At 27.0% G+C, this 14,885-nt stretch overlaps 2 protein-coding genes across 9 annotated transcripts; both read left to right on the forward strand.

The window, feature by feature from the left end:
- Positions 1-189: 189 nt before the first annotated feature.
- Positions 190-3,259, forward strand: LOC149891658 (uncharacterized). Its single transcript, XM_090079274.1, has one exon. It carries the CDS (start codon positions 207-209, stop codon positions 900-902), a length of 696 nt encoding a protein of 231 aa, XP_089935400.1. The 5' UTR covers positions 190-206; the 3' UTR covers positions 903-3,259.
- Positions 260-14,575, forward strand: LOC145197162 (uncharacterized). 8 transcript variants are annotated; one of them, XM_090079265.1, is made up of 15 exons: positions 260-1,324; positions 3,968-4,074; positions 4,292-4,510; positions 5,023-5,253; positions 5,590-5,667; positions 5,941-6,171; positions 6,932-7,390; positions 7,556-7,789; positions 7,931-8,128; positions 8,246-8,497; positions 9,362-9,421; positions 9,537-12,197; positions 12,763-12,984; positions 13,813-14,049; positions 14,176-14,575. In XM_090079265.1, exons 2-15 carry the CDS (start codon positions 4,057-4,059, stop codon positions 14,392-14,394), a joined length of 5,319 nt encoding a protein of 1,772 aa, XP_089935391.1. In that variant the 5' UTR covers positions 260-1,324; positions 3,968-4,056; the 3' UTR covers positions 14,395-14,575. The 8 variants fall into 8 exon arrangements, 4 of the variants coding, with proteins under 4 accessions (XP_089935391.1, XP_079929917.2, XP_079929918.2 ...); XR_016449945.1 differs by lacking the exon at positions 260-1,324 and having other exon boundaries at positions 3,922-4,074; positions 12,893-13,012; positions 14,176-14,342; XR_016449943.1 differs by lacking the exon at positions 260-1,324 and having other exon boundaries at positions 3,923-4,074; positions 12,893-12,984; positions 14,176-14,342.
- Positions 14,576-14,885: the final 310 nt, after the last annotated feature.

A 14,885-nucleotide genomic window follows, 5' to 3' on the forward strand; every position in this document is an offset into this window, starting at 1 on the left:
CATATATGAATTTCGTCCTTTTCTCCAACTCTTATTAAATGTATAATAAACTAAACTAAATTTTAAAACCTTAACGGGAAGTTAGAGACGTTATAGGGGAATATATATATATATATATATATATATATATATATATATATATATATATATATATATATATATATATATATATATATATATATATATATATATATTAGAAAAAAGAAATGAACCAATTTTCAGGTTATATTGATTTAAAAGATGAGTTGTTTCACTCTCTAGTAAACCTAGCTGCTAAGGTTGATAAAAATACAACTGAAACCATATGGCTTGATTGTGTTGAGAAGCATGAATTAGTTTGTTCTAACTTTTGGTTTTTATCTAATGGTGCTGATGAATGCAATTTATTTCCTCGAAAGATTTGGACACTTGCTCATCATGCAGTTTACTATAATGCACCACTAAATGTAATTGAAAAAGTCATAAAAAGTTTAAGCGTATCAATTTACTTATGTGATGAAGATAATAAACTCCCTATTGATTATATAAGTCTTGATGCATCTTCTGAGTACAAGAAACTACTTACACCTCATTACATTTGTACATTTAGTTCTGAAAAGTTACTAAATATACAAAAGAACTTTCATGCAATCATAATTAAGCGTGCCGGTGATCTAGTGGAGAAAAACCATCTTGTTCTACCCAATATATCAGTCTTGTTATCAGAAGAGTTTGATGATGAAATTTATTTTGCCATACCTGGTATGTATGGTGGGTTTAGTTTTCAGCTAGAGTGGAATTCAGAAAAAACAGAAATTCTAGCACTGATTACTGAGAGTTGGAGCAGAGTTTGTGGTGGATCTGGGCAACGTCATAGATGTACAGAAACTGGTTTTACACTTGAAGAAGAAGGGTTTGTTTGAAATCTATATAAATGTTTTATAAACATGAATGTATTATGTAATTGCAATTGCACATTTTTATTATATTATTGTTTTATACTTGAATAGTGATAAATTATAAACAACAATTGCATTGTAAACTAATTATAAAATCCACAATTGAACACAGAAATTCTTGATGTAATCTTGACAGCAATTATGAACTGCTGCTGTGATTGCTACAATTGAGATCTTTAGATATCTCCAGCAACCCTTAGTGCATTGGTTGCAATTTTGAAATTCCTTTTCTAATATTAGTTGTCCCTGATTACTGCTATGGGAAATATTATTTCATGTTAATAATTGAATGAGGCAATGGTATAAAAGTTTTTCATGAACTAAGAGTTGTATATTATCAGATTCAGAGTTATCACTATATCAACACTAAAGTTAATGACTGGCAGGTATAACAAACTTTAAATATTTGATTGTATTTTAAGAACCTAAATGTATGTTTGAGAAACTATTTGCTGAATTTGTGTTTTTGTTTAATTTTTAGTTTGTTTTGTTTATCTTTAGGTTACAAAGATATTAGTTATCTTAGTAGTCAGCCATTTTTAAATTTATCTAATATTCATAAAAATTATGAGTAATTAAGACATTGTCATTCACATGTTTTATAATGATAATCTGAGTAGTATATGTTAAGTATCTATTGTTGCCTTAAATTATACTCTCCAAAGCATTATAATTGTTTTGTATGATATATTGATAATTTTGTTGAATGGATTTATTTTGTAATGCATGCTTTTAAAACTGTTTTATAAATATTTGTATTCTTTTTTAGTATTATTTAATAAAGATGATAAAAGGCACTACTACTTTACTCATATCTTTTTTACTAGCTAATTGCATTTTTATTATCTTTAAAATTGCTGAGATCATTTAATTATTTGCTGAATACCTTGTAACAAACATCAATAAGCTGCAAGCTTTAAATACCAGTTATAGCAGTTGGTGTTAATAAATGTTCTATAATATGATTGTTAACACTTTAAAACTCATTTAAATTAAACCTAATAAACAAAACCTTGCCTGTCAATTGCTAGCCACAAAAAGTAAACAATTAGATGGACTTTTAGTAAAGAGTTATCTGAAAAGCTCTCTATTTAAGTGATAAATATTCAAATTCAATTAGACAATAGTTACTTCAGAACAGTGCCTTAGACAATTTTTAAAAAAATCTTCCTCATAAGCTTGATCTATAAAAATCTTGAATTGGGTTTTCTAATAAAAAGTTGAACACCATTTCTGTCTATACTTAACAGCATATGCCAAATAAAAAAGCCAAGCTTGATTAAAATTTAAGTAATTAACAAAGACTTCTTTCAAATGACTTCTGACATAATAAGGGTAAATACATGTAATCAGTTTTAATAAATTTCAAATTTATAGAAACTTAAATATTGTTTAAGTTTCTATAAATTTAAAATTTATTAAACTAGAACTAGATTTTTTAAGCTAATTTAAAGAGCTTCAGTTTACTAATAGGTTTTATTTGATTATTCTTTACTATTCATACCTTTGAATTTGTTTTTATAAAAAGAAAAAATTGCTTTTGATATTTTGCTTTTTACAAAAAGAAGTTGATATTAAATATTCAGTTGATTGTAGAAGCTCTTCCTTTTGAAATAGATAGAGAAATCTCTGATATTGCTCTTACTGCTCTACTAGAAAAAGTTTTTTGTGAATTTTAGATAAGCTTGTGCAACTGATGATTCAGTATTACCTTACTGGTTAGCACTTTTTAAGACATTAGATATCAGCCTTACATATTTAGACAATCAAAACATTGGTTACAAAGGAGGTGTGTTTTGAGGTATGTCTTTGGAAGATTGCAATCTCATTTTATAAATTTGATATTAGCAACTGAATCTGTAATGATAATTACCAGATATCTACAAGATGATAATTACCAGATATTTACAAGAAGAATTTTTTTCTGTGATGTTGGATTATTCAAACTTTATTGATGATATTCCTATAGTAAAAATGTTGCAATGTCTAAAGTGCATACATTTAAAATTTTACTCAAAAAAAAGTTTCTCCTGGTTGAAGCTTCACAAACTTGGAAACATTTTAATTCTCAAAACTTCTCTCACATTTTGTTCAACTCATCTCACAGTTTTCCTTTTTTTTTCTCTGTACCGTTATGAGAATCTAAATAATCATAAAATGGCTGTCAACTATTTGCATCAATTGAAGCTTACATTTATGAGCAGTAACTTCATTAAATATTCTTAAAGACATGGCTGCAAGTTCAACTATTTTTAACTCTAAAAAAAAAGGAATAAATGAGAGGAAGCAACATGATTGCTCTTGCATTAAAGACACAAAAACTAATAATATTGAGTTTGCAATTAGTAACTGATTCTCCTTATTCTATACAAATGTTAATACTAACTGCTACCAACCCTATTCCCTTGAACAAGTACTCTCACACTAATGATGTTTAGCAATGAGGTGCACTATTTATAAAAGCTTTGAGTAGTAAATTGTATTCCTTTGCTTACTAATTACCTGAACTATAGTTAAGGCTGGCATTATTTATGCAACCACTGAAAGTAGCAGTACAAACCTGTAACAGATCTAATCAAAACTTTGTTGAGTTCAAGTTGTGTATTTATAACTTGTTCTTCATTGAGTTATATCAAGTTGTGTTTTACTAATTTTCTGTGGATATACAAGCACAGCTTTCTTTCAAATTTATTTTTAAAGAGTTATTTTCAAAGTTGTGTTGGATGATTTTCTTGTAACTGATTTTATTAATGCTCTTTATCCAATGTTAAAAATAACAAAACTGTTAATGTTATATAATTATAATAAAACATTAATAAAAGGTGTAAAAAGTACTGATATTTACTTTTCATACATTTCCCTTGAGTATATATATATATATATATATATATATATATATATATATATATATATATATATATATATATATATATATATATATATATATATATATATATATATATATATATATATATATATATATATCAATGCATAATTTTTTACATTATCTTTAAACTGGAATTTATCAGATGATTAAAATTTGCATCATCAATCATCACTTACACCATGTTTATTCACTAATGTTTTAGTCATAAATATACACAAAGGTTTGCCAAGTATGGCCTCCATATCAGAAGTAAGTACATTTATTTATTGTTTCAAATCATAGTCTGATCTTTTAACTACTTGCCACTAAAGAAGTATGCACTTTTGACTGGTGAGTGTAATAAATACTAATCTATTTCACTTGCATTTCTTTTAAAACTTGTTTTTAAGCTTAGAAATTTTTTCATGTATAAATATTCCATCAGTTTCTTATTTTCTCATTTTTTATACAATGCTTATAAAAATAGGAACAACAAAACCATTGGATTGCTGATATTCGTAAAGGAGATTTATACTGCCCATATAATGGTTGTTCATGGACATTTTTTACCTCATTTGAACTTGCTTATCATTTAAAAGAAGATTGTAAATTTGGTAAATTTGAAGAACCAATTCCATGTACTCATTGTCCAAAGGTCTTACAGTACAATGACCTTAGGCTACATTGGAGGAATACTCACAAAGGGGTATAGCTATAAGTTTTTTACATCTTTTTAAATTTTAGCTGTCATATATATATATATATATATATATATATATATATATATATATATATATATATATATATATATATATATATATATATATATATATATATATATATTAGTATAACGTAGATACTAATATTGTTATTCTAACAACATTTATTTTATTGAAAATAATTTTTTGCAAGCTTTTAGTTATGATCAATTTTTCAATTTTTTAGAATAGCTATTCATTATTTGTATGTAAAAAAACTATATGTAAACAATGGTCACTATTGTTTATTTAAATTTATTTAGCGTTACGCAAGATCATTTAAACAACTTAAAAGTGAATTGTTTATATTGTTTTTTGCTATTTATACATGAAAATATATTGTATAAAATATTTAAATTACATTTATGTAACATACAAGTTGTATAATTACAAAATTAGTACTATAAAATAATTGTAAAGCATCAAGTATAAACTTAAGATGTTTAATGACTCATTTTAGGTTGTGAGTGTTTTGAGTAGGTTAAACAGAGGAATTTCAACACCATGTGCAAATTATTTGTGTTCAAAGACTTTCTCTGGTACTTTTGAAGAATGCAAATTATACTTAAAGCACTCGATAAGTTGCACTCCATTATATTTATGTCATAGATGCAAAGGCGAGTATCGCACAAGAAATATCCTTACTGGTCATCAAAAGATATGTCGAGGTGCTATAGCAAAAGAAGATAGGGTACTGAGATTTATTTTTTAAATAGTTTAGAATGACAGAGGAATCTTGTTGTTACATATGTATCATAAATTAGGTTTTTAGTTTTAATAAACAAAATATAATTTTTTGGTTTAAGCTTGACACTTGCTATTTAACTTCAATTTTTAATGTTTTCAATGTTTAACTAATAAATTTCATTTAATCATAGTAATAATGTTATAAATCTTTTAGTTGACATTTTTGTTTTACAAATTGTTTGTTCTAATCTCATCAACAAGTTTTTGATAAAAAAACAATGTTAATGAAAAAAATTTTTTTTTTCATCAAAAACTTGTAATAAAATAAAATGTTCTTTAGAAAATTGTCAGTAAAGTGGAAACTGACACATTGAATAATATTACACAGCGTCCGAAACTCTCAGCAGAAGAACAGCAAGTAATTTTTTGTTTTAAAACTAATGGGTTAAGTTCCACAAAAAATTCTTTTTTAAGATCTTTTTTAATAAATGATCAATGGCAAGAAATGTATATTGTTTTAACAAAACATTTCCGATTATTTACACAATTTTTCAATGATAAGTTTATGAAAAAAGTAAACACTAAGCAAAAGAAAAATATTTTTGCAAAAAGTATGACTTTACAAATGTTAGTTGTAGCATGTCTTATGATTTGTGAGTTTTTCATCATTCTCTATTGTGTTTATTTTCAGAATGCTATTAGTTCATGGCATAAAGCTATTTCTGAAGGGATATTTTGCTGTCCAGTTCCCTCGTGTTTAAAAGCTTTCTTTGTTATGTCACACTTTGTGCGTCATCTTTGGAAGGAATCAGAATACGAAAAAGAATTTTTCGCAAAAATTTGTGATTTGATATGTCCTTATTGTCAAAAGCAATCTAGATGGGAATTGTTTGCTAGACATATCCAAAACTATCACAGAAGCGTGAGTATATTAAATGCTTAAATAGTAATTCATAAATGTTTTGTTCAAGATTATTTTTATCATTTTACTATACACATTTTTATGCATGTTACCTCCTAAAACTTACAATCTAGAGACTTCTAAATAATAAGACTGAATTTATTTTTACTTCACAATAATATCTTTTTACCATTTATTAATACTTTTACTGTTTTTACACTGTTATTACTATTGTAAATGCATTTACAATAAATATAAACATTTCTTTATATTTCTATGCAATGTAATATCAAGCTTTGAAATAATTGACAATATTTCAAAGTAATATGCCCTGCCTACCTAAAAATACTGGTAATTATAAATGTATAAAAGTAGCTTTTATTGTCCCAAAATCAATATTTAAAAGTATTGCAAAACTATTATAAAAATAGTATTTTAATAAGATAATTTGAACAATAAAAAAAAAAACAAATATTTTTCTTCTTGTTTTTTATTTAAAAAAAGGAGAGCTGAAATAAGAGCAAATATTTGAAAAGTCTACAATAAAAACTTCTAATTACCTGCTTAAGAAGTTTTTTCAATGATCGTTTTTACAAGTTTGTCTAATTAGCCAGACCTAAAAAGTATATAATCAAAAATTTCCTCACTTCTATAAAGCATAGTATTTTTTGAGTAAGGAATAATTATTTCAGGGCTTGCTACACATTGCTATCCATTAAACCTATTATTCAACAAACGCAAATATTTTAAAAATGTTAATTTTACTTTTAAAAATTTTTAGGTAGCAAACTTTACTAACGAGCTGAAGAATGGTAAAACTTCCAAATGTCCAAATTATTTGTGTCAGTACATGTTCTCACCAACTACTGGTTGTGACTATTTAAAGCATGCTCTGACATGCAAGCCATTTTACAAGTGTAAAAACTGTCCAGCTCAACTTCATTCAATCAGCTATTTTAACAAGCATCTTGAAACATGTGTTAATCTTAACTCTGTTAAAAGCAATTCACAAGATAAGCTGTTAGAGGGAAAGTTGAATTCAAAAGCTGAACTAAATAATGGTAGTCAAGAATTGAAAACTGGTTATTCAACTTCTAGTGAATCTGCTGAAGACACAAGTTCAGTGACTTGTGACACATCAATGTCAAACAAAAGACCAAAATTAAAAAAGCCTACAATTGGAGTAAAAAATTTGACTGAAAAAAGTTTGTTAAAAACCAAGCAATTGAATCATATTGAGGTAAATATATATTTTAAATTTTCTGCTACATAAAAATCTATAAATAGAACTTGTATATTTTGTTATTGCTAAAAATAAAAAAGTTAGCTTGGTTAAATTTAAAATCTAGCTATTAGCTTGCTTTTAAATTTCTATACTAAATATTTTTTTATAAATGCATTATAGACAAAATATAATGTAGCAAGATGGCATGACAAAATTAAAAGTGGCTTGATGATTTGTCCTGTTCAACATTGCTTAAACACATATTGGGTTGTTGATGAGTTTGTCAATCACTTAAGAACATGCTGCATTACAAATTTACCTTCAGTGCTAAAGGTTCCTATCCCCTGTCTAATATGTAAAAAAAGTTTTCTTTTAAATAATTTGGTTGAGCATACACAAACAAGCCATGATGTTGTAAGTTATTGTTGTTGTTTTTTTTAATGCAGTGTATAAATTTTGTTGCAATAAATTTCTATAGAATATGCTGCTTTATGGGAGAGTTATTTTCTAATGTTAAAGTTATTTTAAAAATTCTTTTGTAAAAATTTTTGTTAGGTGTTTATGCAGCTCTGTTTGTTGAAACAAGGAATATTCATACATTGCACTAACAATAAATGCAAAGAAACTTTTTCAGATGGAGATCTCTACTTAAAACATGTTGCAACTCAATGCAAGCCAATGCTTTTTTGTGCTAGATGCAATAAAGAATTTCAAACAACACATATGGCCTCATCTCATATATGCAATGTTTCGGTAAATGACTTTTTAGACAAAAAAGCTTTTCATTTTGAGCTGCTGTTATGCATTAATATATTTTTGCACAAAGTCTGCAGAATAAAATATACATTTAGCAAATAATTTCTTGATTAGAACAAATCAGAAATACAATGGTATGAACAAATAAAAAAGGGGGATTTTTGCTGTCCTAACAACAACTGTGCAGAAAAGATGTCCTTACCTCGTAAGCTCATTGAGCATTTAATGTTGTGCACTAAAGGTGACCAATCTCTGATAGTAATCACTCATAAGAAACTTCCTTGTTGTTTTTGTAAAAAAGATATTTTTATGGATAGTTATTGCTTGCATTTACCTCACTGTTATGAAACTACTACTGTAAACAAAGTAAGTGCTGTTTTTCATTTCAAAAAGAGATCTTTTTATTTGGCAGAAAAAAATTTTCAATTTTTTTGATTTTATATTTTTGACAGTACTAATCCCTCCCTCCAGGGTCAAAATGCCCCAAAGATTTGTGCATTTTTTTTAGATTTGTGCATTTTTTAAATTTAAGTATTTTGATTTGTTGTCCTAAGAAGGAAATGAAAAAAGAATTTAAAAATAGGTTATAAAAGAACCTAAATTACCTAGTAAAAAATCACAGTTTTCAAAAGAAGAAAAAAATAGGTTGTGGTCACAAAGTTGATCATAGTTACAATTAGAAAATAACTCAAAGACAAAAGTCAGTTGCAGAATGGATTTGTTACACAAGGTTTAATGGTCCTAAATGAAAAAAGATTTAAAAAATTTCTTTTGCTTGTCAGCATCAATTAGTTAAAAATCTATATAGCTTGAAGAGTCTAAACAGCTTGAATTGGGGAAGTAGACCAGGACATTGTGTGAATTCAATTTTTGGTTAATGAAATACTAATCTTATTTTAAAAAGTTGAAAAAGTTAGTGATGAACACAAAGTACACTATTGTATGCGTGTAAATCTCAGGGAAATCTTTTGTTATAAAAGAATGCTATCTAAACAACCTTCATTTAAGAAAATAATTTATGGTCTTCAAAAGTAATTTTAGAAAATCAACTTTGCATGTCCTTTCATTTAATAGTCCTTAACATAAATTTATAAAAGAAATAACTAATACAAATAATAACATAATTATATTATCTATTTTACTTTAAAAGTTTTAGATTTCTTTTATGATCAAGTAAAATATCATTTGTAAAAAAAAATAAAAAAAAATCTTTAAATTTAATTTTAATAGATAGCTTCATGCATTACTAAAGTTATTGAAATTGAAGATTTTTTGGAATATGATTTGTGGGTAAGGCTGTTTTGCAGAAAAATGTTTTTGTTTTTCAGTAAAAGATTTCAGTAAAAAAGATGCAAGTTTATTTATTAAACTCTTTTTACAAACATATTTTGTTATTTTTTTCTAGAAAAAAAATGGGGATATTCCTAATGAAATTCCATATTTGATAATCAATAAAGAAGAAGAAAAATCAAGGCAATCCTCACAATTCAGTCCAAAAAGCTCTTCTTTACATACTGAAACTTTTAAATGTGTTGTGGAAAAACCACATATTGTTTTGGATAATGAGGAAGAAAATGTAAATAGTTTGAAAACTTCTATTGTAATTAAAGATTCATCCTCCAAATCAATAGAATCTCCTTATGTTCCTGTAGGTCAAGTGGAAGCAAATAATACTATTACAGTTGTATCATCTAATTCATTGCAATCATCAAATGATGTTACAAGTTGTATAGAAATCTCTGATATTTTTCTAAATACATCCACTGATTCAATACATTTGGTAAATGAATTTTTTTCAAGTCAAGAAAAAACTTCAACTCGATCAGAAAATGAAGTTACTGGTAGTTATACAAGAACTTCTAATACAGTTGAAAATGCATCTTCTGATTCAATCAAATTAGTAACCAATTCCTCTCAAAGTCATTTGACTCAGCCTTGCAACTTTTTAAGTAATGGCAAAAATGATTTAGTAGAAGATACTGAATTGCTTTCCCATAAAGTAAATGGCAAAAGTAAAAAATGTGAAAGTTTTGATAAAGCTGATAATGCTGCTGCCAATGCAAACCAAGTATGTTCATTAACAGTTGATCCTCTGCCCCAATATGAAACTTCTACTATTTCAGCACCCTGCTCTCAATCAACTCCTTTAATTGATTCATCTAAACCCAAATTAAGCATCGTGAACAAATTGAAAGAATGCAAAGATGATGAATCAATTTTAAAACTTTTGTGCAATTTAATAAAAATCAAAAAAAGGAAAAAAAGAAAGGTTTCACAAGGTTGCTTTTGTAATTCTTCTTATACTGGTTCTTCTTATACTGGTTCCTCTTATACTGGTTCTTGGACTGTTACAGACAAAGTAAAAAAGATAAAAATTGAAAATGAAACAAAACTTTTGGATATAAACAAAAAACTCACATTGAGTTCCGCTGTTGATTCAAAAAAGATCCATTCAAAGTTTGACATGTTACTAGAAACTTGTTCAAAAAACTGTGAAGAAATTGAAAAAGATTTAGCGTATTCTCCAACTTTAGTGATTAAAGAACAGTCTTTTCTAGAAAAGTGCAATAGTTCTAATTGTTTAAGCAAAAGTTTAGGACCTGATGTGATTGATACTTTTCTTTCAAAACAAACTCAAAATAATAATTTTATGCAGTTAGACGTTCCAAAAGATGAAGAAATACCCCCAGGGATTATATTGTTAGAAAAGCCTGATAATGTAAAGCTCATCCCATCTGTTGAAAATACGTTTTATGACACTGATGAGTGTTCAAAACATACTGAAACTCCAGGTCATGCAATATTAAAACAAGTCTCAAATCTAGAGTGCAATAACAATCTAATTCACAATGAAAAGTCTGAAGAAATAAAATGTAGTTCAAGCAATAAGAAGCCAACATTTTTTCAGAATGATTTGTGTAATGGTATTAATAATTCTATTTGTAACAAAGTAAAGAGAGGTTCCTTTGAAATGTCAAACTCCTGTCAGCTCACCAGTAGTTATTGTTTAAACAATAGCTATCAGGATACTGGAGAGCAAGAAGAAGAAAAGCATATTAACCACAATCAATTTGATGATTTTCAAAAAGATGTTGTGTGTAATGATCAAATATCAGAAACGCATCCATCTCTTAAAGATAATATGACTGATCTACGATCCTCTCTGAGTAATCTAAAAAATCTTAATCCAATAAGGTGGGCTGGCGAAATAACAGCAAATAAGTTAGAAGTCAAAGAAACTAAAAGTTTATGCAGAGAAAATCCAATAGAATTGGAGTGTGAAGATGTTAAAGTAGTATCTAAAGATAAATTTCTATGTTCATCCAACCTAAGATCTCAATCAGAATCCTTATTAGAAAAATCTGTTGCATCTAGTACACATTTTGTTGGTTTTATTCCAGATGCAAACAAAGATCACAAGAATATTGATTTAAATAATGATAAAAGAGTGAACAAGCTTAGCGATAGCTGTGAAATTGTAGGTAAAAAAGAAAATGAGGGACAAGTTTTAAACAAAACTGTTGATAGCAAAGGGTCAAATATTCATTTGTCACCCCTGAAGCACAAAAAATATCTTAAAAGGTCAAAGCACAAAAAAAACAACAGGGGGGCAATAAAAAACTCTCAATCTCAAGACTTGAGCTCAAATGTTGAGATTTTAAATAAAGTAAAAGATTGTAGCTTTCCTGATATTGACGAAAATTTAGTTCCTAGCAACACTGATGCATTAAGTTTATCTTGTACTAACCCAACACAAATTGCTCATAGTAAAATATTAACTGATGATCAGTTAGAATCTTCAATTTTGACTCATCAAGATCATTTTTCTAAAAAGTTGGAGTCAGTGTCACAGTTCCTCTCTTCTAATGGAAAATTAGAATTTTACAATGACAACAAAAATGATAAAAATGTAAAAGAGAATGTGAATTTTATAGATTTTAAAATTGAATCTAAACAAGAGAAATCTTCGGCAAATGGTTTTAGATCAACTGTAGCAATTGCTCAAGAATCAAATAAAATTAATAGGGAAAAGTTTTCTACTCAAGCAATTCATATTCATAAGGAGGTAAGATGTTAAAGAAAGTAGTTTTATTGGTGAAGGTGTTCTACTTAATCCCAGATATTGTAAATAGGTATTTAAATTTATAATCTTCAGCTACAAGTAAATTATGATTTCTTCTTTTCTAAGTCTTAACAAATATCAGCAGAACTTCTGCTTGCTCTTCATAAACCAATTGTCTTCTCTTTTCTTTTCATAAAATAGGGCAAAGCTTTTACTTGCTCTTCTTAATCAAATTGTCTCTTCTTAAACTTGATTTTGATCTTGATTAAGTATTTCTTACTTCTTTGTTGCTATATCAACTTATCTTTTAATAAATTGGCAGAAGTTTGTTTAATTGATACAACTTTTTGGATTTATATATATATGCAAAACTTTTTATATTATTGTGTTTCTCATTTTTCTTCCTTACAATAAAGCTTAAAATTATAAGCAATGGCTACTTACAATTTTAACTAGCACTTACAAAACAAAAAGTGTATAAAATGATGCTGATAAAAATGCTTATCTTTTTCTATTCTAAATATCTGCTATTTGTCACAAAATGATGTTCATTTAACATTTCTCAAAGGAAAATAGTGAAACACATCTTCTGCACAAAGATTCATCAGCTCCTTTGCTACAAAATATTTCTTTACAACTACTTAACCTTGAAGGATTGCCAAGTAACAACTTTGATTCCCTACCAGATTTTAATGTAGGTCAAGATGTTGATCTACAAGAAGTTCAAGAAACTAATGACATTCAATGTGCACTTCAAGATCTTTTTATGGCAGCTGTTAAAACACCAAAGGTATGAAAGTTGGAGAAGTGCTTCTTAGGTAGGGGAGTCAAATTAGGATTTTAGAAAAGTATTTTTTAAATAATTTCCCATTTCAAAACAATCAGCTGGTAGTGACCTAAACCACTGCAGCATGGCCTCTTTAATTTCTTCTGCACATGTAAAATCATGTTGTCGGAGAGACTTCTTCAAATCTTTAAGCACTCACCTGTCAAATTGGTTTGATTATGGCTAAAAGGAAATTGACTGATCAATATGGCATTGTTGATTGATTTTATGAATTTTTATAATTTTACATGTGCAGAGAAGTTAAGGAGGCCAATTGGAACTAAAATGCTTGTATGGCTATTGTAAAGATGTCATAAGGTGTGATGGAAACTACATTACATGGCAATAACACACTTTCTTATGTTATTATTATGCAATGAAAAAAATTGGTAACTTCTAAGACATCTTAAACATGCCAAATGTAACAAAATAGATATTTTTTTGAAAAGTCAAGTTCAGTGACACACTCTTTAAAATTTACAAACCTATTCTTTTATCAGACTTTTATAAAGTTTATCATCCACAAAGTTGAAAGGTGTCTACTAAAATACTTATTTGAAAGGTCTTTTCTAATTTTCATTGTGGATAAAGTTGAAATACGATAATACAAATACAATTCTTTTTAATAAAGAGTAGAATGTTCTTTTAAGTCTGCGTTAAATTTAAATAAATGAGGCTGCTGTAAATAGGAATTGAAAGAATTTAAATTTTGTATTTTTAAGTAATTGGTAATCATTTTAGAGTTGAAATTGTTTATGTTACCTAAAATAATCTAAAATCTCTCTTTGTTAGAGTCGCTTTGATTTTTGGTGCGAAGATATTCAGAAATATAAAATGGTTTGTTATTTTAATGATTGCAACCAAAGTTTTCTCTCACCAAAGTTACTTGTAAAGCATATGATGGTATGTCTTCATGATAGTAATAAAGATTGGAAAACACTAAAATCTAAAATTATATCATGCGCTGAATGTAATAACTCATTTAAGTTGCATCAATATGGTACTCATTATTCCACTATGCATGGACTGGTAGGAGTTGATTACTAAAATAAAATTATTTTTTTATTTATTTATTTTATTTTGTTTAATGTAAACTATTGTCTAATGTACTTTTTGTGTATTAACTTTTGTTATATTTTGAAGATATCTTTTTAGCTCCTCTTTTATTTAAAGTCATTCGGTAATGTTAAAAAAGCAAGATGTCAAAACTATACTTGCAGAGCTTTTTTGAGTACTATTTGCAGTTGTGTGGAGCATTACAGAAAGTGCAAATTTTTATGGAAATGTAAGAAATGTAATACTGTCTATAGCAAAAAGAAAAATGCCCAAGACCATAAAAAAACTTGTCGTATACCTACATTAATAGAAGCTTAATTCTAGTTACCACTTGTCTGACTGATGCTGCCTACTCAAGCTAATATTATGATGCCATGTCTCAGGACATTTAAAATTTATTTTATGAAAAAATATGAAACATAAGTTTTCATATTTTAAACTTTTATGGTAAAGATAAACGCTTTTTCTCTAAAATTAACAGATACTTAGAAAATCTTAATCAGGACAATTAAACTTGTGTTATCTTTATATTCAGCAGTAGCTTTCTTTCTTTGATAAAGAGTTTTATGTGAATTTGTGACAAATTTTTATATCATTTAAAAATTCATTTTGAAATTCTAAGAAAGATTCTATAATATACTTTTGCTTTAAATTTTTAAATTTTTAAAGGTAGTTCTCAGTATATACTTTTTAATATACTTTATAGAGTTGTAACTGTGAACTTTAAATTTCTTTCATTGAATCATTTTCAAATAGGTATTTTTTTAAATATATCATGACACTCATTGAGTGAAAATAAGAATAAAATT

The sequence above is a fragment of the Hydra viridissima genome, unplaced genomic scaffold (assembly GCF_058129835.1).
Source record: "Hydra viridissima isolate aposymbiotic clone 2 unplaced genomic scaffold, HvirCarnegie_v1 scaffold_2, whole genome shotgun sequence".
Classification (NCBI taxonomy): domain Eukaryota; kingdom Metazoa; phylum Cnidaria; class Hydrozoa; order Anthoathecata; family Hydridae; genus Hydra; species Hydra viridissima.

What these genes read in the sequence shown, in the direction of transcription:
- LOC149891658 (XM_090079274.1), top strand. Translation starts at nt 207, where the DNA reads ATGAACCAATTTTCAGGTTATATTGATTTAAAAGATGAGTTGTTTCAC.
- LOC145197162 (XM_090079265.1), top strand. An exon ending in AAACTACTACTGTAAACAAA is followed by an intron (nt 8,498 to 9,361) that starts GTAAGTGCTGTT and finishes TAATTTTAATAG; the next exon opens with ATAGCTTCATGCATTACTAA. An exon ending in CAGCTGTTAAAACACCAAAG is followed by an intron (nt 12,985 to 13,812) that starts GTATGAAAGTTG and finishes TCTCTTTGTTAG; the next exon opens with AGTCGCTTTGATTTTTGGTG.